Source organism: Arabidopsis lyrata (genome assembly GCF_000004255.2).
Source record: "Arabidopsis lyrata subsp. lyrata unplaced genomic scaffold ARALYscaffold_7, whole genome shotgun sequence".
NCBI lineage: Eukaryota > Viridiplantae > Streptophyta > Magnoliopsida > Brassicales > Brassicaceae > Arabidopsis > Arabidopsis lyrata.
Genome location: NW_003302549.1, coordinates 22,207,944 through 22,234,237, shown reverse-complemented (window position 1 = coordinate 22,234,237; position 26,294 = coordinate 22,207,944). Strand labels below are relative to the sequence as shown.

At 31.3% G+C, this 26,294-nt stretch overlaps 2 protein-coding genes across 2 annotated transcripts in view; one reads left to right on the top strand and one right to left on the bottom strand.

Moving 5' to 3' along the window:
* LOC9306775 (microtubule-associated protein futsch) overlaps nt 1-9,288 on the bottom strand; it is an 11,118-nt gene extending 1,830 nt beyond the window's left edge. The window contains 11 exon segments of the mRNA XM_021019039.1: nt 1-3,226; nt 3,494-3,871; nt 3,981-5,609; nt 5,848-6,120; nt 6,195-6,656; nt 6,851-7,213; nt 7,307-7,783; nt 7,893-7,982; nt 8,077-8,294; nt 8,387-8,543; nt 9,052-9,288. The exon segment at nt 1-3,226 is cut by the window's left edge and continues 126 nt beyond it. Coding sequence (XP_020874698.1) covers nt 1-3,226; nt 3,494-3,871; nt 3,981-5,609; nt 5,848-6,120; nt 6,195-6,656; nt 6,851-7,213; nt 7,307-7,783; nt 7,893-7,982; nt 8,077-8,294; nt 8,387-8,543; nt 9,052-9,096 — 7,318 coding nt within the window. The 5' untranslated portion in view covers nt 9,097-9,288.
* A 6,846-nt stretch (nt 9,289-16,134) lies between these two features.
* Nucleotides 16,135-17,363, top strand: LOC9304721 (cyclin-dependent protein kinase inhibitor SMR6). Its single transcript, XM_021019061.1, has one exon. The coding sequence runs from the start codon at nt 16,872-16,874 to the stop codon at nt 17,208-17,210; it is 339 nt and encodes a 112-aa protein (XP_020874720.1). The 5' UTR covers nt 16,135-16,871; the 3' UTR covers nt 17,211-17,363.
* Nucleotides 17,364-26,294: the final 8,931 nt, after the last annotated feature.

Below are 26,294 nucleotides of genomic sequence, written 5' to 3'. Positions count from 1 at the left end.
TCCCCAACACACTATGACGTGCTTCCTCTTTTTCTACTTCCGGTGTGGCGACATCATGACCAAGTACTCCAATCTCACTTGCATCTTCTTTATCCGTTTTCACTTCTGATGAAAACTTTTCTTGTCCCTCCTCATCCTTCTTTTCCTCTTTGATGTCAACAATTTGATCTTCTTCTTTAGTAGTTTCATGAGTCTCTTCCTTCTGCTCATTCTTAGAGGTTTCAAAATCTCTGAGATGCTCTTCTTGTAGACTTAACTTCTCTGATGTTGAAACATTGACATCTTTTTGTGGCTCACGTTCTTCTTGCTTTTCAGCAGAAATCACATGCTCTAGCTCCTCAGAAGATGGAGTCAGATTTTTCTCACCAGGTAACACTACTGGAATTTCTTCCTTACACTCTGCAATCTCCCTAGTTTCTTCTTGTAGTTTCTCTTCAACGTTGACTTCAAACTCTCTGCTGATTTCATCTTGTACTTTTACCTCTTCTTTATGTTCCTCTTGCAAATTTTCTTCTCTTGGAAGAGATTTCCCTGCAAGACTGTTTTCTTCCTGGATTTTTTCAGTTTCTCCAATTTCATCATGTTGTAACATGATCCCAGTAGCAGAATCTTTTTCATTTGATTCAACTTCAACATCACTTTTCTTTTGTTCTTGATCTGTAAGCTCTTTTATCGAGTTTTCTCCGGATGATGCAGAATCATTGATTGCTCTCTCACTCTCCAATGTAGTTTGGAGTTGTGTCAAGATTCCAACAACTGGAAGAGTTGAGTAAGTCTCATCTCCATGCTCAGCCTCCTCTGTAGGATTATCCTTTGCTAACTCAGCCACTTCGACATCCGTTTTCTTTGTACTTTCATCCTCAACCTGATCATCTGATTTTTCTATTCCTTCCGCTTCCGATTCTTTTGGTTTTGTTTCTAAAGAAACATGTGGTTCCTCTTGTGTGTTACCTGCATAGTCTCCTTCTTGCGGAGTCACTGGTTTGTCTTCTCCAGAAGCCAACATGGAAACTGGAGCTTCAATGAATGATTCTCTTGGAACGGTTTCTGTAGAGAGGATAGGTTCAGCTTGTACCTTGTGTGTTTCATTTGTTTCTTCTTCAAGAATTTCCTCAACTTGCTTTGGAGTTTGGTCATCCTTATCTGAAACTAAGGATGGAGTCTGATCAATAGTAGTTTCTATTGCTTTAGCGGTCTCAGGAATTTCTTGGCTCTTCTCTTCCTTTGTCTCCTCTAGCTTTGGAGCTTCATGGTTTACAAAATCTTCTTGTTTAATGCACACATTTTCTGATTTCTTTGAGGTGCTTGAGCTTTCCAAAGCCACTGTTCTCTCTGTTTCATTTATGTCTTCATTTCCTTTCTTTGCCCCTACAATCAGAGTCTCGCTATCATTTTCCTCCAAGATTATTGGCGAGGTTGGAGTCTCGACATGTTCATCCCTTATTTCATCTACAGGCTCTTTTGGTTTTGTTTCTCCTACACTCTCTTCTGTTTCCACAGAAACAGATCGTTCCTCTTGTATGTCCTTTGTTTCTCTAACATCAGCTGCACAATTATCTTTTTGCAGAGCCACTTGATCATCTTCCCTAGAAGCCAACATGGAAGCTAGAGCTTCATCAGATGATTCTCTTGGAATAATTTCGGTAGGGAGGATTTCTTCAGCCTGTAACTTGTGTTCTTCCTTTGTTTCTTCTTCATGAATCTCATCAACCTGCTTTAGAGTTTGGTCATCCAGTTCTGATAACTGAGAGGACGGAGTATTATCTACATGTGATGTTTCAACTGGAAGATTCCGATCACTCGTTGCTTCTACCTCATGTGCTTCCTTTGGTTCCTCCTCATGAATCTCCACAACCTGCTTAGGAGTCTGGTCATCTTGTTCTGACACTAATTCAGATGATAGAGTATTATCTGCATGTGATGTTTCGATAGGAAGAGTCTGATCACTCGCTTCAATGTCTTTGATGGTCTCAGCAATTTCCTGGCTCTTGTCTTCTTTTGACTCCTCTGGCTTTGGAGTTTCAATTTCTGATGTTTTTGAGGTGCTCACTGTTATCTCTTCATTTTCTTTCTCTGCCTCTGCAGTCTGAGTTTCATCATCATTTTTCTCTGATAACATTGGGGAGGTTGAAGAATCGACATGTTCATCCGGTTTATCATCTTCAGTTTCATTTGCTTTATTTGTTTCTCCTTTTTCTGTTGAAGTAACAACATATGGAATATGAATTTCTTCATCAAAAGCTTTGATATCCTCTTTCTGATCAACGGATGGAAGACTCGGATGTGTTGTTTCAGAAATGTCAAGACCTCTCTCCCTCATATCTCCTATTGGTTCTGCCTCCTTAACTTTTTCGCCGTCTGTCTTTTCGGGAACAGTCTTATGTTCTTTCTCCTCGGAAGATGATGGCAATGAACTATGAGGTTCAACTGTTTCAACAGTCTCAAGACTTTTCTGGATCTTGTCTGCTACTTGTTCTTCCCCATCTACTTCTTTGCCTTCAATTTTTTCAAAAAGGGTCTCATCTTCTGGTCCCTCTGAAAGTGATGCAGATGAAACTTTTATAACTTGATCAGATGTTTCTCCCATGGGAGTCTGCTGGTCATTAGAAACTTCTTCCTTTGTTTGTGCTTTCTGCAACTTTACTTCTTTTTCTTGTTCATTTTGCAGCCATAATTCTTCTTCATGGGCTTGTTCTCCAAGTTCCCTACTTTCTGGTACTGAAACCGTCTCTTCTTTTGTCTCTAATCCATTGGAACCTTCTTCTTGACCTTCTTGATGCAATGTTACTTCTTCTTTTGGTTTATCTTTGATCTTTTCATCGTCGGTTTTGCTTGTTTCCTCAAATAGTTCAGAAGGAGTCTCAAGAGATGGTGTATGCACCTTCTCAACTGATTCTACATCCGCAAGAGTTTGGTTTTGTATGGTCTCATCTAACCCAGCACCTTCAACAGTAGATGGAATTTCTTCAAAATTATCTCCACTTTCGGTCTTCGAGACTAGAGACACATCAGGTTCATTTTCTTGATACTTCTCTGATTCTTCAGATCGTATATCAAGCAGATTCACATCCTTCTCCTCACTGCTCACACTTTGAACGATCTCCTTAGAATTGACCTCAACAGATTCTTCTCTTCCCTGGCTTTCATCTTTGATCTCTGAGCTACAAGGTTCGGTATGTTCACCAAATTCTTCTACTTGAACATCAACTTGATCGGAAGGTCTCACCTGTCGAATGAAAGAATAAAAATTTTATAGGAATGCAGAGAATCCAAAGACAAGAACCAACATAGTCAAAAACTTGTAAAGTAAACTAGATCAGTTAGCTTTATCGTGACAAGTAATTTTGGCCTTAACCAACGTAATAAACTCATGCCAGCTCATATTCAACTTCAAATTTTTAGGCTTTTCATAGTGTTCATTGTGTCTTAGTTTAACCATATCATCAATATCACAGACACAAAGGGCCAACACATGTGAAAATCATTAGCTTACCTCATCAGAAAAAATGACAGTCTTTACTGTCTCTGCTTCCTTTGGTTCTTTACCCACTTTCAGGTCTAGACTCGTTTCTGTGTCTTCTTTTGTCTCTTGGCCTTCTTCTGCTCCACCCATTTCACTATGCACTGCCTCTGTTTCACTAATATTGGTATCCAAAGTCTTTAAGATCGCAGATTCTTGGAATGTTGAAGTATCTACAGCCTCAGCTTCAAGGGTCTCACATTGTGGTATGTCTCTCTCCAACACATGTTCAGGTTCCTCTGTATCCTTTGAGCTTTGATCTACATCTTCCTTAATTTCTAGTGAGGCTTCCGGTTCAATGTCTTCTCCTTGTATTGTTGGTGTTTCGATGACCTTGGGAATTTCTTGCACCTGCATAGATATAATGTTAGATTTTAGATTTAATAGTGTTAATAAAAGTTGTCTCAATGATGTTTTGCTCAAATCTACTTTTTTAAGATTTTAAAGATTAAAGACTAACCTCTTCGGCTTTTTGGGCTATGTCGTCTTCCTTTTCTCTGTCTCCAGTCACCTCACTTAAGATTTGCTCTGCATCGTCTGAATTCTTGATTGCTTCCACTGATTCTGCATTCTCTCCCTGGTGATAATCTCCTTTCAAGCTTTCAGATTCATGGACTGTAGCTTCTTCATTATTATCGATCTTAGCATCTTCTACAACTGTCTTTACAGTCTCTATTTCCTCTTTCTCTATCGCATCCAACCTCGGTTCTGCATCTGTCTTAATCTCTGCCTCTTCTTCTTCTTTTTCCACTTCAGGAAGAACACTTTTTGTAGTTTCGACATCATGTAGTGATTCACCATTTGTTGCAGTTTCTTCTTCTGCAGCTTCTACGCTATGCAACGCATACGTTTCATTCACAATGTTCTCACTGTTCCTCGACAATTCCTTTTCCTGTTCCTCAGGTTGAGACTGATCCATGGAGCATTTTTCAGTTAAAGAAGGTTCAATATCTCTTGTCTGCTCTGCTTGGAAAACCGTTGTTTCTTTCGTCTCTACATCCTTAGAAAATTCTTCTTGTCTCTCATGACTTTTTGTTGCATCGTCCTCACTTTTTATTTGGACCATCGGCTCGTCCTCCTTCACTTTTCCGGCTTCTATCTTCTCGGAGACAGCCCCATGTTCTTGCTCCTCTGAAAAACATGGCAATGAACTATGAGATTCAACTGTTTCAACAGTCTCAAGACTTTTCTGGATCTTCTCTGCTGCTTGTTCTTCTTCATACTCTTTTATATTTTCAATCTTTTCGGCTTCAACAACGGTCTCACCTTCCAGTTCCTTTGAAACTTCTATGACTTCATCAGATTTAACTTCTTCATTTGTTGGTTCATGCTTCTCTAACTTTGTTTCTTTTTCTTGCTCATTTGGTTGAGATGATTCTTCTTGCAGAGGATTCAGGTCAATCACATTCCTTTCTTCTTGGGGTTGTTCTCCAAGCTCAATACTCTTTGGTACTGAAACTGTCTCTTCTTTGGTCTCTAATCCAGAGGAACCGTCCACTTGACCTTCTTGATTGAATGTTACTTCTTCTTCTATTTTTTCTTCGTTTTTTTCATCTACAGTTTTGCTTGATTCCTCTGATACTTCAGAAGGAGACTCAAGTGTTGGCTTCTGCATCTGCTCCACTGATTCAACATCCGGAAGAGAAACCGGCTTTGCAACTGGGCTTTCCTCTTCTTCATCGGTTCTGTTTCGATCAATTTGCTCTGCCTCTGCCCCGTTTGAGTCTAAGCCTTTGTGTTCCTCCATAATTTGAGTTCCATCAACTTGATCTACATTTATCTTCTCATCATTCAGCTCCTCTTTATCTACATTTAACGCAAGATCTGATGGACTTTCTTCAGATTTCTCATAGCTTTCTGTATTGGAGACTAGAGCTGTCTCGGGTTCGTTGTCTTGATACTTCTCTGATTCTGTAGATGGTACATCAAGAAGATCCTCATGCTTCTCCTCAATGTTTTCGTCTTGAACAGTCTCCTGAGATTTGACCTGAACAACTTCTTCTCGTCCATGGCTCTCATCTTTAATCTCCGAGCTACAAGGTTTGGTATGTTCACCAAATTCTTCTTCTTGAACAGCCGAAGATCTTACCTGTTGATTGAAAGAACTAATTTTTAAGGAATGCAGAAGATTCAAATAATTTTTCATAATAAGATATGAAAAAAAAAACAGAATCAGAATCTTGTAAAGTTAAACTTGAGCTAGCTCTAGTTTTAGCCTTAACCATTGTAATAAACTCAAAACTTCAGGTTTCTTAATCTCATCATCAATATCACACACACACAAAGAAGCAAGAGGGAATCAATATCTATGCAGATCATATCCTTACCTCATCAGACGAAAAGGCGGTCTTGACCGTCTCTGTTTCTTCTTTTTCTTTATCCTCTTTCAGGTCCAGACTTGGTTTTGTGTCTTCTTTTGTCTCTACAGACTCAGCTTCTAAGGTCTCACACTGTGGTACGTCTCTCTCCAACACTGGTTCATGTTCTTCTGTATCCTTTGAGCTATGATCTACCTCTTCCTCAAGTTCTAGTGAGGCTTTTGATTCAATGTCCTCTCCTTGTATTTTCGATGTTTCGATTACACTAGGACGTTCTTGAATCTGCACAGTGAAGGATAAATAGTATTAATAAAAGTTTCCTGAAAAATGCTTAGCTTTAAGTAATTAAGAAAAACCTCTTCTGTTTTTTGGGTTATGTCCTCTTCCTTTCCTCTTTCTACGATCACTTCGCGTGAGATTTTCTCTTCATCATCTAAGTTTTTGATTGCTTCCACTGGTTCTGCATTCTCCTTCAAGCTTTCAGATTCATGGACTGTAGTTTCTACATTATCAACAATCTCAGGGTCTTCTACAATTGTCTTTACAGTCTCTGTTTCCACTTTCTCTATCGCATTCAGTTTCGGTTCTTCATCTATTTTAATCTCTTCCTTGTCTTCTTCTTTTTCTGCTTCAAAAAGAACTCTTTGTGTAGTTCCATGTACTGATTCATCATCTGCTGCGGTTTCTTTTTCTGGAACTGTCTCTTTAGATTTGAGCTCAATAGATTCTTCTCTTCCATAGCTCTCATCTTTGATCTCCGAGTTATAAGGCTCGCTATGTTCACCAAATACTTCTGCTTGAACATCAGAAGATCTCACCTGTTGATTGAAAGAAACAATTTTCAAGGAATGCAGAATTTTAGCAAAGTAGTTTTGGCCTTAACCATTCATTATTAATTTCAAGATTTCAGGTTTTTCGTAGTGTTAATAGTGTCTTCGTTCTATCTTCCTCATTACAAGAACCAACACATAAGAAAAAAAAAAAACTATATATATGGAGATTGTATTCTTACCTCATCAGATGAAATGATGGTCTCTATTTCTTCTTGTTCTTTATTGTCTTTCAGATCTTTACTCGGTTTTGTGTTTTCCTTTGTCTCTTGACCTTCTTCTTCTCCACCTATTGCACTGTGAACTGCCTCTTTTTCAGTAATATTGGTCTTCAAGATCTCAGCTTCTTGGACCGATGAAGTATCTGCAGTCTCAGCTTCAGTTACAAGCGTCTCACCTTGTGGTACTGGTACGTCTCTTACCATCAAATGTTCTTGTTCCTTAGTATCCTTTGAGATTTTATCCTCACGTTCTAATGAAACTTTTGATTCAATGTCCTCTCCTTGTATTTTCGGTGTTCCGATTACACTAGGACTTTCTTGCACCTGCACAGTAAAGGATCAGATTGTGTTAATAAAGAAGTCTGAAATATGTTGTTCTCAAATATAATCTTTAGCTTTGAAGAACTAAACAAAAACCTCTTCTGTTTTTTGGGTTATGTCCTCTTGCTTTTTTTTGTCTACAGGCACTTCACGTGAGATTTGCTCTGCATCTTCTGAGTTTTTGATTGCTTCTACTGGTTCTGCATCCTCCTCTTGATGATTATCTTCCTTCAAGATTTTAGATTCATGAGCTGCAGTTTCTTCATTAGTAACGATATTAGCGTCTTCTACAACTGTCTTATACAAAGGTTCTGCTTCTTCTTCTTCTTCTTCTTTTTTCACTTCAAGAAGAACTGTTTTTGTAGTTTCAACATCATGTAGTGTTTCCCCATCTGTTGCGGTTTGATCTTCTGGAACTGTTTCATTCACAATGTTGTCACCGTTCCTCGAGATTTCTTCTACTGAAACCGTTGCATTGTGCTCCGCCTCTGTTCCATTTACAGAGGTCTCAACAGTACTTGAATCTGTTTCTTCTTTTACTTTCTCAGTCCTTATCGGTATCTCTTCACGTTCCTGCAATATAGTACGGTGTCTTAGAACGGTAAACGAATTTTACATAAGAGTTCTAGCACTTCTCTATGTTGTTTTCAACAAATTTTACAGGTGCGGTATTAATCAATACCTTAGAGATGTTAGCAGTCTCTTCCTCTTGTTCTGGTAAGTGTTTTGTTTCTGTGTGATCTTCTTCAATTACTGGCTTTTCGACACTTACCTGCGCAAAACAGAAAAAAAAATATATATATACTCTCTTAGTAAATTTTGAGCATCTCTAGTGTTTAAAGTACTTCAAGGAACTTAAACAATACCTCCTCTGGCTTTCCGCTAATATCGTCTTCTTTCTTTTTCTCTAAAGTCACATCACTTAAATTCATGTTCTCATCTTCTGTTGCTTTGTTGAAGCTTTGAGGTTCATGAATGAAGAAAGAGTCTTGATCATCATTAACGATCTGACTGTCATCTACAACTGAAATAGTCTTTGTCGCTTCTCCTTTTTCGTGTTCTAATTCTTCGGTTTCTTTATTCCCTGATCATATAAAACAGTATTGAGTACAAATTTCCATGCTTTTAAAGAACTTTGAAACATTTTCAATGTGTGGCAGTTTCTGGCTCCATTACCTGAATCATTTACAACATCTGCTTCTCCCGTAACAATATTGTTTCTGCGATCGCCACTTGTGATCTCATCATCAAGAACAGTACTCAGGTTTATATTATGTACTTCCATGGATGATTTGTCAAGTATTACTCCTGCAGGAGCTTCTCCAACATCAGTCTGTGTATAAAAAAAACATGTTAGTATCTCAAAACGTTTACTTTCATCGATCGATACAGAGCCTTAACCCGAAAACTTGAAACAAAACTATGATCCCAACATACCACAAATCGCAGACTCGTCTCAAGTCAGAAAATTCTATAGATATCATTATACAGCTCCAAGTTATTTGGATTGAAACTTATCTACTGTCAGATGCAAGTCTCAGGCATACAAGTTATTGAAAGATCTTGAATATTTAAAAAAAAGGTTCTAAAATACATAATCTGTAGCTAGAGAGTAAAACAGATTATAAATTCATGAAATCTAGTTTTCAAGATCTGCATCATAATTTTAAAAATTTTGTAATCATAATACTGCAAAAGGAAAACAGAAAAAAGGTAGAAAAAGAAAAACATACTTTTTCATTTCAATAAATAAAAAATCCTGAAAGAAGGAGAGGATACATAGATATAACATACATATATGTAACTTATGTATCTATGTAGCATAATCATCATGGTCGTACCTTTGTAGAGACTGGTTCTTGGATGGTGACAACTCCAGTTTCCATCTTTCATGCAGGGAAGAAATGATTTGGAGGTTTAGGGTTTGAACAGTTGTTTTCTCTGCAAGAAACCTACTGTGAGTACTAATTCTGAATCACCCAGATCATTAGAGACATACATATATGATGATCACTTGACATATAAAAAAAAAAGATTTGAAGTCAGTGAGAAGACAGGTAGATGATGTATAGTGACAAAACTTAGCACATTTGTTCAATTGGGTTGGCTGAGTTGGCTTTTAGATTAATCTTTTGTGGGCCTTTTGAATTGATCATTCCACATGCAAATTGGTAGGATCCTCAATTTCCAGCTTTATTATTCTCTTAAAGTGGCCAATCACCAAAATAAAACCAAATCAAAAATAGTTTTTCGAATTTTTCTTTTTATCATAGTTACTTAGCACTGTGTTTTAGGACAAAATACAAAAATAGTAAATTTATGGACATGAATGCTTTGCAGTTTTTAATTGGTTTTTAGTTTTTGGTTTTTGGTGTTTTTAGTTTTTGATTTTTGGTGTAGATTTTAGGTTTTGCAAAATCTTGAATGGTGATTTGTTTAGTTATCTATCTTAAAATATATATTTTTTGTTTTCTGTTTCAAATATTTTTTTTAAAAAAAAGGTCACGTAAATTTTGTTAGAAAACTAATAAATTTTGGTTTTGGATTCTACGAAGAAATTGGCAAAATTTCTTAAAATCCTATTTTCTTTTTTTTTTAGGATATCTAATTTTATTAAAATCGTGAATGATTAATTATCTGGTTTATACAAAATCAAAAAAAAAAAATTACTTCAAAATCGGCCAATCTTCTACGATTTAATTCTAAAGTGTAACTTTTTCTACAATTTTAGTTCGAAATTTTAATATTTAATTTTAGGTAAAATGTATTAGTATTTTCTATGATTTTAACTATGTTGTAGACATAATATTCATAATACCCGATTCAATTCAATACCAGTCTTGATATGTTTCAAAAAAGAAGAATGGATACTAGGAAGTTTGAATATGAATTCAATCAGTTACAAACATATATGTATGCCCGATTTGCACAGAAAATAAAAAGTATATGTATGACCGTATGAGTCCATATATTATAAATTTGGAATTTATGTACTCGTAATCGATCCATGATTACTTATTTATTGCATTTTATGTTAGTATTTTGATATATTATTTACATTTAATACATATTTTTAAAAATAATTTGGGTATTGTATAAGTACGTGCATATACATATTTGATTTATTTACAAATCAAAAATCCGAATAATTTAAAATATTTAAATCAATATAAATAACGAAATCTATTATTTGTTGAATACAAATTAGATACATATACTATGATTTTTTATGTATGTACATATTGTATGTTTCTATTTTACCGGAGTTTTCTAAATTTAAAATTAGAATTTTAGCATTTGGATCCGAATCGGATTAATGACCGGATTATCGAAACTATCGTCCGGCCACGAATCTAATATCGAATTTGAAAACACTAAACACTATCTTAAAAAATAATCTATAATGTAGAGATTTGTTTCTTTAACAGTAAAGAAATAGTTAAGAAAATGTATATTTTATCTTGTAATTAGTCTATACGCAATCAATTCAATTTTAGATGTTTAAGGGATAAAAAAAATTTTTTTTTTTTTTGGGATAAAATATTTTGTGATTGACCCGTCAGCTCTTTTTTTTTTTTACCATCACGTTATGCATAAATATATTCTAGATGGTAATAATAATAAAATTATATTTGGGGTTTATGATCATATATTTCTTTGGTAAAAGAAATTATAAGTTAGCTAAGTGTAATCATCATTGATCAGAACGTAAGTGGAATCTTCTGCAAATGTTAATAAAGACATTTTCCATTTCAATTTCAAAAAAAGCTGGCCGCCATTACAAGGACCGACCCATCATCCCCAACTTGTATAATATATATGCTTTCTCTATTTTAAAATTATATTTTCACTGCTATATATATTACTCATCAATTCTTTCACGGGCCATACAAAATTTTAACATGTACCTAATATTAAAAATTATAATTTGCCGACAAAAAAAAAAAAACTGATTACTAATGCTATTAAAACGCCGTAAAAAAAAAAGCAAAACAAATTATGCTACTAAAACCGGTTATGATATTAAGAAAATTGAAAACTACAACAACTGATACCACAATTTAAAACCGGTTATGTTGTTAAGAAAATTGAAAACTACAACAACCGGTAGGATATACATGCTTCATTGTATTATATGTCTGCGTTTTTTAGTCTGAAACATTTTATAAAATAAAATAAAAACTTTATTACAATTTTAAAAGGTGTTTCCGAGAATATCAAATTGGTCGGTTTAGTGTTTCACGGTTTAATTTGATTTAACCAACTAATCCAAATTTATTATATTTCATAACTAATTATCTCGAATTAAGTATATTAAAAAGACAGTTAATTAACTTTTCAAGAAATTCAAATTTAAAGTATAAATAGAAAAAATAATTATAACTTCTATTTAGAAGAAGTATTAAGTATAATTAATACAATTATTAATTATTAAGTATTAATAATCACAAAATATTAAGTATTAAGTATATTTAAGTATTTTGAAAGTGTTACAATTATCACAAAAGATAAAACTAGATTCTAGCAGTTTCAAACAATTGTGAGATTTTGAATCACAATTCATACAGAGTAATAATTATCTATCATACCACCTCTTCTTAGTATTTACTATAAGTAAACAAAATCCAAAATTTAAAGTAAGAAATTTTTTCTTATTCAAAAAAATTTATTATTCATCAAACATTTTGTACGTTTTTTTTTTTTTTTGTCAACCATTTTGTATGTCTCATTCTTTAATTTTTATTTTAAGAAATACATGTTCTTCCTTTTTCAATGTCAAAAACAACATGTTGCACGTGTTCTAAGATTTTTAAGATACAAAACGGATTCAGCCGGTTTTGAAAATCGAATCGGCTTTTTTTTTTTTTGGTAGGAAACAGGGAGTCAAGCCTCCCTGTATATTATTACTGAACTAAAAATAAAATTACAAACGGACATGTTGTGGTTTTGTGGATTTTTATTTTCTTTTTGGGTGATAAACTAAAATGGATTATCTGGATCATTTTTGGACTGGTGCAATCAGACAAATTCGGTTCAGTCTAAAGAATGTTGAGTTAAAGCAATGTCCTGTTTATTTTTGTCATTTTGTGTTTGTTTGGTCAGTATCCAGTAGTGTATTTTAATAAAAGTAATGACACCACATTTATATTTTTGTTTTGGCAAATTGGCAACACACCGATTAGTTGTAAGTTTGTTTTCCTTTTTAACAATTAAACTGATTCAGAAATTTGCGGCTGGTCCAGCCAAAAAATAAAATATTTGTACAGCCAGATGTTTCTTCCTTTGTTACTATGTATAATGGCTAATCATCTTATCATTTGACATTAGTAACCGATTTCATTATGGCCATGTTCGGCGCAAAGTCGCACCGATAGCAATCAGAGAACAAAAAATAGCTTTCGCATTTCCTCAATCTCTTCTTCACCTCTTTTATCATATGTCGCTGCGACTCTTTTATGGTGATTCCAGAGACGCTGCGACTATTAAAAGAACACGGTCTATATATGTTCGATTTTTCGTCACTATAAATATCTAAAAGTTAAATATATATATATATAATTTTAATAAAAAAAAATTCCAATAAATTTATTAACTTTTTATTTGCACCCTATATTTTAGATTATGTTTTTTAAAAAAAATTATTAATTTTCTTTCATTTTTGGATAACAAATAAGAAAAAAAAACCAGTAAGAATTGGTTTTGCATGGAAAAATGAAAATGGATGGAAACATGACGACGAAACAAAAAAATGGATGGAAACACATATATGCAACATTGATTATATGTTGAGATTTAATCTGGATTGTAGTCATTTATTATGAATTATCTATATGTGGTTCTTAATTCTTAATTACTTATTCAGAGTTTCAAATACACTTTCTAGGGGCAGATAAAAATATTAATATTGAAGATATACCATTTAGGAAACATCTTGTGTTAATAAAATTTATTACTACTGAATTATAATCTGCATATGAACATCAATGTGGGTCTACTTTGTTTTGTGGTGTATACAAATCGAATCCGTATAAGTAACCTATATGCTATGACTAAAATCTGGATTAAAATGTATGCAAATTGATAAAAAGGAGGCTCCAATCAAACCGACCAAACCGAAAATTATTGTCCTTACGTCGCCGTCCAAAACTAGATTATCGAAGATAATTCCAATTTTGCTTTTGCCCCCAATATTAAATTTAAGGTAATGATAACAATTGTGATCGGGATCATAAAAGCAAGTTAATATACAATGGAATATGCTTTGGTGTGATGTATATCTATCTTTTCGTATGGACTGATTGCGTGGACGATTGGATCACTTATTTAGCCTAATAAATTTTCTAAAAGAGAATGATCCGGATTGGTTTAGATAGGATCAAGATTGCAAGGAGATTCTTTAAAAGTTCACCAAAACTGTTATCTGCATATATAGGTTGCAAAGAGGCGGCAATAGCGTTAAAAAGGCGATATAAATACTGATCAAATCACCTCGATCCTCTTTCTAGAGCACAGTGGATCATCCCTCCGGCTCCTTCTTTATTAGTCACTTGGTTTGGTGTTTTCCAATAAAAGATTGTAATCTGTTCTCTCTTTTGTAATTTTGTAGGTTTACCCTTTCCTGTTGGGCTCAACTCTTGGTTTCGTATTTTATAAAAGGTATGTGTTGAAGTAAAAAAAAAAAAATACGTACTGATCAATATGGATAAGAGTGACTATAAGCTCACACTCTTAAAATAACGTTATAAATGTGTCCCATGATAATAATTTGACTAGGTATACGTTTCTTTTTAAAAACTCTTTGTGAATAATTCTTCATTCAAATGATTTAGAGTATAGTAATTTATAGATGACTACTAAATTGATACATGATTTTTTCATAAAGTGTGAATAAAGATATATTACAGAATATGGTCAAATATTTTAGTGATTTAGTTATTAAATAGATACATCTTCTAAACATTCGTCATGTATCACGGAAAGAAAATTTGGTCGAGAGTGATATTTCCACATGAAAAACAATCGAAACACCTTACAAATTATCCTAATTAATACATGTTAGATTCAGTTTAAAAATGAATCCTCATATATCAAAACCACCGAATTGGATACAATATTAGATGACAAAAGATCGAGAATTGGCGAGTTATGTAAAATATATGTCAAATTAAGTTCTTGAACTTTTCGATGCTTGTGTATGTATTGGACCTTCGCGTTCGATGGCAATTTGAACACTTCCCATAAGTAACTAATAGAATTGGCCAAAGAGGTCCTATAAGGCTGGTTGACTAAAATGGTCCCATTTCGTTCACACTAAAATAGATAAGGGTCGGCTCTTTTCTGGGTCCAATATAATAATATACGTTACTTTCAATTTCAGTATTTAGTTTTAAAATATTCAAATTGTTCTTCATCATATTTTACATTGATTTTTATAACGTTTTGAATGCGAATAAATCAAATGCATATGTGACACAATGTCAGCCGTAGCTGACCTTCTTTAACTTGTCTCTATCACCATTCATGTCTCTCAAGGGTCCATTCTTCCTATCGCCTAACAATTGAATATTGATCACTTCTTTTACATAAAGAATATATCAAATCTGTATAAAATAGCAAATTACAAACCTTAACTTAATGATATATTTGATTACATCATATCTTTTTTTATAAGAAAAAAATGGGATGCGCCTTTATTTATATCTCTTCATCTCATAATACCGAATAATAACCAAAATTTAGCGACAATTTTAAATGTTTTAAGAATATAATGCTACTATGTCTTATATCTCTTCATATTGCACATATGAGAATTACCGCTTTATGATTTCTAGGGCTCCAATTTTTATCTTTGACTCTGAACCAGAGGGAGAACAATCCATCATGATGATGATCGCCGGCCAGTCGTCATTTATCTGACTCTCTTATCCTTATTTTTCTGATGACTAGAATTAGCTGCATATATATTGTTGTTTGATATTGACCATTGAATTTGTACAAATAATAATAGCTTATATAGGTCAGATAGGTGCATGCATGACTCCGTGATAATAGCACACCTTAATTACGATGTTAACTTTAATAGTGATCGATTAGTTATAGATATATTGTTGTTTGCCTCCATGATTAATTAGTTTTAGACATGGCTTGATATGCTACTAGTTCTACTATCAAGAAATAGAGGTTTACAAAATTATCCGGTGGTACTTTTGTTACAAAATAGAGGTTTATACAATGAACTGAACAAAATTGTGGTTGTGCTCTTTGGCGGACCTACTTGAAGCAAATGGGGATCACCTAGCCCTTGTTAAATTCCATATTCCCCTTGTAATTGTAACGTTGTGTGTTAAATCCAATCCGTTTTATCATATGACCCATTAACCATAATACTTGGATATTTTTAGACAAAATGTACCTTAATTGTTAATTATTCCTAATTTAGTCTTAGTTAAAATACTAGATTAATTACTTTAATACTTACGTTTAGATATCATATCCTAGTTCTTACAAAAGTTTGTTTATTTTCGATGAACTAATCTAACTTCAAGTCTTGTTTTATAAATGTTTTATATGTGATCAATTATACTATTGTGTATATTTTTTTAAATATGATTTAGAAATTACAAAAACATGATTTATATCTTTGAGTTTCAAAGTTTAACAATTTTGTGTCATCTACAAGTCTCTCACGCATATTTTCTGAGTTTAAAGCAATTTTTGATATTGCTGCAACAGTAGCATAAAGCCATAAACCATTGGAATTAAACTCCTTCGTTTAGATGATTTAACTCTCATTATGACATTATGTATTTAAAGACAATCTTTGTAAACATATCTGCGGTTAAAAATCAACACTCGACCATGTTTTCTAACGTTGTTGTTTATTGAATTGTATATCATGTAAGTTTAATAATGTTGACGAATAAGCTTTGTGTGATATAAATACAAAACGTCTTACAATATCAATGCTAGACCTAGAATAAAACCTATGAATTATAAAATTAAGCCGAATTGATTTTCATCGAAACCGAAACGAGAAAACAACAAAATTTAAAATTAGTGATAACCGATTAGAACAATAAACCGAACCGATTGTTCTCTTCGTTGGTTCTTCCCTTAATTGTATGAAGCCTCGCGGGAAAGTAAACTGGGGGTAATATCGGAAATCACAGAAGGCATTAAAAGGCGGGAAAAAGAGCCGTTGCGAACTAAAACTCTCAAACTATGGCGCCAAAAAAAAGACGGTGGTTGCGACTCTGCCCGTAAATTTTCTCGGGCAGCTAATTTCTATTCTTCTTAAATTTCCAATGTTACCCTTTCATTTCTTCATCTTCTTCAAAAAACTTCTCCTTTATTTGCGACCCCAAAGACAGAAGTCACAGAATATTATTTTGACTATTTAAATCTCTCTTTATCACATTTTCTTCTCAATTTTTTTCCTCCTCCTCCTTCAAAAAAAAAAAAAAAAACCTTTTTTTTCCTTTCACACCTAGAAAAATTGACCAAACACAAGTTTAATCTTTTTCCCACTTTCAATATATTCTCTCTTATTCCGATTCCTCTTCTTCTAATTGGAACAAGTCTCTGTTTTTATCTCTCTGTTTTCTTTTGGTTTTTACTCTGTTTTTTTCTTTTTATCTTGATTGGAGATAGTTCAAGAGAGATGGGTCTTTCGAAGAAATCTCAATTTGACGGAGGTTTAGATTCTGACGGGAAGAAATGGGTTATCGCCGGAATTTCGATTCAGGCTTCGTTGAAACCAGTGAAGACAAAACACAAAGCGCCGCCGGAGAAAGAAGCCGAAGTTGAAGAAGATTGCTACAATGAAGAGGAAGAGTGTTCGACGACACCGACAGCGAAGGAAACGAAGATACCGGAGATATTGGAATGTCCACCAGCACCGAGAAAACGACGGCCGGCGTTAAAATGTCGGTGTAACGCCGTTATAGAGTTCTTTACGCCTCCTTCTGATTTAGAGACGGTGTTTATACGGCGCCGTTAGTGAGTTTAGAGTTTTTTTTTTTTTAATATAGTTATCTAATTATATATTAATTACAGGCCATGAAAACTTTGGTTATTAGAATTAAGAATTTAGATTTTGTAATGATTTTTCTTAAAGAGTATTTGGATTTTAAATTATAGTTTCAGTTTGGGACTTCACTCTCTTAATTAGCTAAGTTTCTCTTGTTAGAAAAAGAAGTTTAAATGTTTAATGATGATGATAATGCGTAGCTTCTAAATTAGCCTTATTCCGTAATGTTGTTCGTAACATTTGGTTTCCTTAAGATTTTGGTTATACATATATAAACAAAAATCAGTGCAGATTTTATAAAAAAAAACAGTAAAACACTAATTTGAATGTAGAAAATTATAGACAACGAAGACTGAAGGGGAAGTGACGTGAGCAAATCTTACCAATTAGCTCAACCACCAAAATATAATACTAAATTCCCAATTATTTCTGAGAAGTCCACACGTCAAGCCTTTGACTCTATAGGTCTTTTTTTGTTGGTAAAACTCGTTTATAGGTTAATAACTAAAATGGGGGTGCGCAAAAAAAAGATAAGGTTAATACGTAACTTATATACATAAACGATAAAATATGGGTCAACACGTAAAAAACTTTTCGATATCATCATAAGTTGAAATTATTTTCCCCATCAACTAGTCAGGTAGACTGGTTATGTCATTCCATATAGAGTAGATATACATTCATTGTTCTAAGTGTTGGGTTTATCAAATAGTTTTAATTTTTTCTACTAACTAATGTCGTTTTGTTATAGTTTTATTGTTGTTTGGTATTAAAAACACAAAAGTCTCAAACAAAGGTATTTGTATAATTATTGTTACCTTATCTAATGTTCTAGTTGTGGGCCAATATAGTTTTTATTAACAAATAATATGGTGGGATCTACTATCAAATCTTTAATTTCAATTAAAAAAGAGATAAATCATACTATTTGAAAAGAGAAGAAATGAACAATTTTATAATGCACACATGTAATGTTTTTATATGATTTTAAGGATTTTGAAGAATTTCAATGCATGACTCTTTTTAAGGAGGCCTCTCTACTTCTAAAGCCATCCAACAAATATGATTCTTTTTTTTTTTTTTTCAGGTTAAAGAGCTTTTTGCGTGCACAATTGCACACTCACTAAGTCACTAGTGTCTTTAATCACTACTTTTTATTGTAATAAATTAATTAAATAAACGCATAAAACATTATGATTAGTAATTACTCATGCTACGCACCAATAGTACTATCCTCATATATTAAATATATGTGTTGCATGTAAGTCACTAATTCTCACTCTCTTTGTGTCCTTGTGGATTGAGTCATGAAAAGGACAAAATAGGGTTCAGAGAATAGCGGTGCGATGGGAGAATCCAATGTGGGACTTAAGGCCTTGTTTGGTTCCTTTACGAGACAACGACCAATCTCGTGTTTTTTTCTCCTCTTTTTTGAAATGCCAAATACAAGAGAAATATTTGAATAGAAGGAGACTATGACGATTGACGAGTTTGGATCATTCTTGTGAACGAGTTTATTTCACTGTCATGACTTTAGGAACTAATACATTTCTTTTCAAGAAAATTTAAATCGTCAGCGGAATGTACTAGTCAAAATGAGAATCCTAGTTTGAGGATTAGGTTCACCGTTCACAAGTCTGTAAATTTGTTCTTTTTCTTTTAAGTAGCAATTGCAAAACAATAGCTTTCAGTGTCACAACTGATGACAGCCGATTCTTCCATTTAGGGGAGACTTTAAAGATTAAATTCTAAGCATCTTCCAAAATGTGTAGTTTCACTTAAAAGCAGGTTTTGATTATTTAAATATTGGTCCCGTACACGGAAGCTTCGTCGGAGGGACGCTTCCCGCTTCGGAATCTTAGTAAGAATCGGAAGCTCTCGGAAGCTTTCAGAATCACACTTCCAAAAAATTCATTTCGAAAGCTTGTGGGAAGTTTACTATTCTATTTTGAAAGCTTGCGCTCCCATTAAAAAATTTTGATGACACAAAATAAATAAGAAATAAGAAATTATTTTTGATAGTTTTTTATACAACAAAAGAAAAACCAAAACTAATTTTTCTATTTTACTTTTTAAAAGATCATATTTAGAAAAATGACAACGGTGTGGATCATTTATTTGGAAGATGTTGGAATGATTAATTGAATTAAATTAATTTCGAGAAACTTGAGTTTGATGATGTTTCAAACAAAATTTCAAACAATTTTATTTGATGGAATTAGTAAAATGAGAATGAAGATAATGATTTCAAATTTTTGACTTTGAACTATTTGACTTTTCTTTAGTGTTAACGTATACTATTTGATTTTTAAATATAGTTGAGGTATTTAGAATTTATGTATTAGATTTGTGTGTCAGTTATAATTTTTTATATGATATAATGTTTAATGTTTATTATATATATATATATATATATATATATTAATTTATATATACGCTTCTAACACGTACCCACTTTCTATAATTTCTATAAGAATTGCTTTCATGTTTCCAAACGCTTCGCTATCGCGTACCTGCTTCTGACTCCTTGCAACCTTAATATAAGGATAAACATTGATTAGTAGGAGTCGAAATTGAATTAACTTATTAATAGAGATAAAATTGTTACATCTTGACTAAATGGATTTAAAAATTAATATAAATGACGGATAACCTATTGAATTGATTATATTTATTAATTCATCTCCATCATTTAAAAAACATAAAAGAATATTTTTCGGAACTAACGACTCAACAATCAAGATCATGTTATTTATCAGTGTCCAAATCTTATAGTTCTTCCGTTTTTTTATAAATGATGTTTTAAACTTCTAATTTATTTTTAAATAGATGATGTTTTCAATTTTCAATGCAAAATATATTATTTTTTTATTAGTTTTGACGATTTATATTCAGTAGATTGTTTATTTATTGGTTGATTAGATAATAAATGATATTAAAAAAAAAACATAATCAATGTATTTTCTATTCGACAATAGTACTTTTTTTTTTCGCCTAACATATATAGTACTATATTAGCATTTTTGTTCGCTATTCGACGCAAATATAGGCGTCATTTGATACTACACAAAGGTAAAAAGATCTCTATACTATTAAAAGAGAAGTACAAATGCAAATGGGTCGGGTCAAAATCAGAAAATTGACCCAAAATTCTGAAATCGGATCTTTGAATTTTTTTTGGAATATGATTTCTAATTAATATTTAATAATGAAAAATAGAACTAAAATATTGAAATCAAATAAAATATGATTGTATTTATGGTAACTAATTATAAAAGCATATTCCGAACAATACTATACATTAATTACGTATAATATATTTGTTCATATATTTTTGGAACTAATTCCATAACAATCAACGTTTTGTCATTAATTTTGCTTATTTTAGCCAATTAGCATTTATTGAAAGATATCTTACTTGCTTCAAAAGATTTCTAGAAAATTTATCACAACTAACCCATCTATTTTATAAATTAAATAGATATTTTTATTTTGGTCGTGTAAATTAAATAGATATGAAATCCATGTAACTAATTTTAATTTAATTAAATTAAACGAAATTATGGTATTTTCATACTGATAGCTTACCAAAGAAGTTTAATTTTAAAATTATAAAGATTTCTTGAATATGATTTTTAGAATTATTCAACAAGATGATAAATATTTATTAAATTTTGCGAATCATGAAAAATAATAATTAATTTTTAATCGTTATATTTCACTTTTCAAAGTTTCAATCTCTCATCTAAGAAATAGGATATAGATTCTATTATTCCTATGTCCAAACTCTATTTTGTTGTATGACTAAATAATATTTCCACTAGAGCTGTCAAAGCGAGTTGATTCGTCCCGTTAAGCCCGTTTTGTGATAGGCAAAATATATTTTGACATATGGTTAGTTGGTCCACACGACCCGCAGATAGCATATATGAAACACAAATCCGTCCCGCGAATGTATGCTGATTTGCGGGATTGTCCGTGGATTTTGTTTAAATAATTTTAAAGTAATGAATATTTAAAATACTACTAAAATAAATAAATAAAAAAATTAGAGGAAATAATTTTATATCTCATTATATTTATAAATATTATAATTTCATTTATTAAAAGTTTTTAAATTACCAAATGTTGAATAAATTATACTTTTATCAATAAATACTAACATGCGGGCTGATCCGCCAACCCGCGGACGAAAACCGATTAAAACCTATGATCCACTGCGAATCAATCCGTGTGGCCCGTTTATTTACGGGTTTAATATATTTTCACAAATATGCCCCATAGTGAGATGATTTGGGCTCGACCCACGGTTTTTGACTTCTTTTTACTGCTATGAATCATCTAATTTTAGAATTCTAAAACATAAAATTCTATTTTTAATCATAATTAATATGATCGGTTTAATTATAAACAATTTAACATTTTCTCTACAATTCGTTATTATGAATATTTATAAGTACACTACCCGATTCGCTCAACTTAAAACACGCACTATTAAAATCAACGTATGTAAACCAATATCTTCCCGCGGTGGACCGCGGATCCGATCCTAATTTAGGGTTTAAATCTAATCTCTCATGCTCAATAGTCAATATATATGCACCAGTATGACTAGCCGGAGTTGGTCTAATGTGTTCAGTTGTCCCTTCTGCAAGATTCAAAATGAATGTATTTTTCATATGTTATTTGATACTATAAAAATTCTATATATTTTTTTCAAAAGTATTGTTTAAAAGTGTGAAGTCTGAACTCTGAAGGGATAACTTCTTTTGTCTATTCTCTAGACCGAGCATGGCCGCGATTAGAATCTCGTATTACTTTCTTTATATCATTTTTTTTTCTAAAACGTTTTCGCTTCTTGATGTTTTGAAACTTGAGAATAGTCGTTTATCATATATTAATTACTTGACAATTTCACGATACATAAATCAGTTTCTCAAACGTAATGGTGTTGTACTCGAAATGACCATCTTCTAACTGGTTTACCTAATCACGTTTGTTTGTTTGTTTCTTCTCTATACATTGTTTTAAGCAATAGATATTCTTCATGTTTCGTATGCTGTGTTTTAGATACTTTCGTATTGTCTATTGCGTGAACATGATATGATGTGCATACATATTAATAGACAAATTAATAATTTTGGTTTTATTATTCTTTTGTACGTACTGTCGAAGTTTTGGTCCTCTTTTATTTGGACACAGACATACATATGTGACTTGTGTTCTGTCTATATAGATATGATAGATAGAAGCTATCTTCAACAACAATACATGTGGCTTCTGTAGGGGACCAATCGAATAAATTTTGGTGATCAATAAATAAGAAATTTTCTTACATACTAGTATATATATAGAGATACGCATTACTTTAATTGAAAAATATGTATAAGTTATTTCTTATGCAGAGATATATATTGGACTGAGATAAATATTTTTATCTCCCAATACACGCTTAAATTAGGTTATTTTGATACTAAAAACTTTTTTTTTTGTTTTGTTAAAAGATATTCAATTGATACTAAAAACTTCAAACTTGATTTTGTTGGTTTTGTTAATGCGTGATATTATTCAGATCCTCATAGACCTCATAAAACTCTATTCCGAATTCTACATGTTCTTACTTCTTAGTTCTTACACATGGATGTAATAATCTAATAATGCAATCTCGTGGAATTTTCTAAAACGAATTTTGTTCTCCATATATATTTCATAATCATTTAGAACTATTGTTCTCCATATATATATTATGAGTGGCAAATATATAGAGAATGTTTACGATCATATTTCTTACTTAACCAACAAGAAACAATAATATATTATATATTAATCCGAGCAAGATGGTGTAGTGATAATTGGACTATTACATAGGGGAAAGGGATTGCACACGATTGATATTTTAGGGCGTCTAAATTAGATTCTTACGATACAATGTACATGAGCTAGTTCTCATTTTGAAAAACTGACGACATGATATCCGGCGGTAATCTAAAAAAAAATAATTGGAATATATTTCTTTGAAGATAGTATTGCATACGTCCGACTAACTATTAACAGCCACAAAAAAAAGTTTCTGTCAAAAAAATATCTTTATACACTCGAGTGCTTGAGAAAAAGAAATGGAATTGAAACCATGCATGCATATATATGTTCAAGTGATAACGCGATAACTTTTTTTTTTGGTTTTTATTGTCATATGCATTAATTTGTTCCGTAAGTCTTGGGCAATTTTGATCAGCGTGTGTTATTGCATAACAACTAGATATTAACCCGCGGTACACCGCGGGTCTATAATTTTATTAAATAATAATAAATTTTTTTTTTAAAATGATCTATAGATATATGCTATTGTTTTATTTGATTTAAATGTATGGTACACTGTATGACGATATTTATAACAAAAGATTTAAAATTTGAAGTTTTATTTGTTTTGTTAATATTATTTTTTTAGTTTTGTTTAGTGTTTAAGATTGTATAGTTATATTTTGATTGTTAATTATAGGATTTTACCCGTAGTATATCATACTGTATTAATATCGACCACAAACTCGTCCGCGACCATATAACTCTGTCCCGTCCAATCTACATCATTTTGTCATTTTCCAATAAAATTCAAAGATTTCTAATATTTGAAACTTCATTTAATATCGACCCAAAATTCATAATAGTATTTTGATTGTTATATCTAGGATTTCATCCGTAATATATCGTCCCGTATCTTTTGTAAATATTTATAATGTTTAAATTTCTTATAAATTATTATTAAATTCAACTATTTCATATTTGAAACATTATAAAATTCCTAATATTATAAATATTTACAACGTTTTATAAAATTAAACTTTTTAAAAAGTTTAAATAAATATAATATTTTACTTTTAATAAAGTTTAATAGATTAAATTAAGAACTTATATTTAAAATGTTTTCTTTGGAAACTTTAATAGATTAAATTAAGAACTTATATATAAAATTAGTCAAAACCAAAATATACATAAAAAAAGTATTAGAAAACATTAAACATGAAATACATTGGATAAGAAAATAAAATATATATGATGTGATTTTTAACCATATAAAACATGTAATTGTTATAAAAGGTTTTAAAAGATTAGAAAAATTACACTTACCAACCAAAACACGGATCCACAGGTTTTTGTAAAAGTATATATCATAAAAACAATTAAAATACATAACATTAGAATAATGAAAATTAAGAATAAGAACTTTATTTTATTAACAAATTCGTTTCCTTTTTTCGTTAAAGAAAATGAATTAATAGAATGGACTTGTTATGTTAGCCTATAAAAGAAAATCATTTACAATCATTATGAGGAAACATGAAATTCTGAAAATGTAAAAAAATACTGGACATTAAAAAATTTGTATCTGAAGATAAGAAGAAGGACTAACTAACCTTTTAATGCATACCTTATTTGATAGTTTCTTTGGAGACGGAGATGATGATGTCCATAGTTTCCAAGATCTTAAAATCGAAAGCTGCAACATAAGAAAAGTAGGTGACAATTAATTTTTTAAAAGAAAACAAACGTGAAATATAAAATGTACTAAGAACATTGTTTAAAAGAAGCCATATAAATCTCTATTACGAAAACGTTTAGTATTGTGGATCAATGGTTGAAAAGATTTTCTTTATATAGATGAATGAAAAGTACTCGAGAAGTTTAGGTTTGACCTACAAATTAAAACAATTTTGCAAATATTCGAAAATTATATATTTGATTCCTAATATATTCGATTTTGTATTATCAACTGAATAACGTCTATATGCATGGTGGGATTTATGAATGAGGAAAGCTAATTAAAGATATTTCCATTTGTTTTAGGAAGTTTGTTGAATAATATCTAAACGAAACAAAAAAATCTATTAAAGATATTTTATGAGAAATAATATATTCGCCAATTTGGGTTGGGGATCAAGTATATGAAAATCTCGTAAATATTATATGTTATATTTATTACATATACTAATTTTCACATTGTAGTTATTTAAATCAAAGATTTTAATGAGTTAATTATGGAATACAAAATATCTATGTAAATCAAAAAGTTTAAAGAACCAATAGCGCTGGAATTGATTTTTTTGCTATAACGATTACTAAAACATTTAAGTAAATAAAGATATTTCGTTATGATTTTCAGCATATTCGAATTGTTGATTATTTCGAAATTTAAGGATGTTTAAGAAATCATGATTGATTTCCGATTTCATAAATTTTGATTAGAATTAAAAATAAAAGATTTAGTATTTAGATAAGGAATATACTATAATAAGGATTATTAGTACTCGAATATATTAGGAATATTCGTATTGTTAGTTTATTTAATTCAAAAATTATAATTTGCGGATTTAAAGGAAGATCTTCTCGAGATTTTAGGAATATAATCGAGATTTTAGTAACAAATGTGATCACATTAAATTTTCGAAAGATTTGAAATATTTGTGTCCAAATTGTTAGAAACAAATTAGGATAGATAATTTTTGGTTAGTATCTTTTTTAATATTTTCAAATCTTAAGAATTAAACCCATTGACATTATATTGTTGAATTTATTTTTTTAAATTACGTAATATTAAATAAAAAAAATTAAATAACTAACTATTTTCATTTGATGGTGTAGACAAATTATTATTATTATTTATGTAATTTAATTACAAATAACAAATATTAATTTTTATAACAAAACAAATTATTTTCGTAAGAACAATTTTTTCCCAAATCAATATTTTACAAAATATTTATTTTAATCACATATTCTTTCTATATAGAAATAAATAGTTAAATAATTATTGTTAGAAGTAGTTAAGGTAATTAACAAATATGGTTAGTTTAGATATATTATATATATTTCCAATTTAGGTGTTAATTAAGAATTAATGTGGTTTTAAGACAACATTCCTAAAAATCCTTATCCTAGATCCGAATATAGTTAATCCCGGATAAAACCCGGATCCAAAAGACTTTTTGCAAAAATCCCCTGTAAAAATGTATATGTAGATATATTTTCCAAAAATTACCTGTAATCCCCTAAATTGTT

Bases quoted from the DNA above. Each gene is read 5' to 3' on its own strand.
- LOC9304721 (XM_021019061.1), top strand. From the start codon at position 16,872: ATGGGTCTTTCGAAGAAATCTCAATTTGACGGAGGTTTAGATTCTGAC.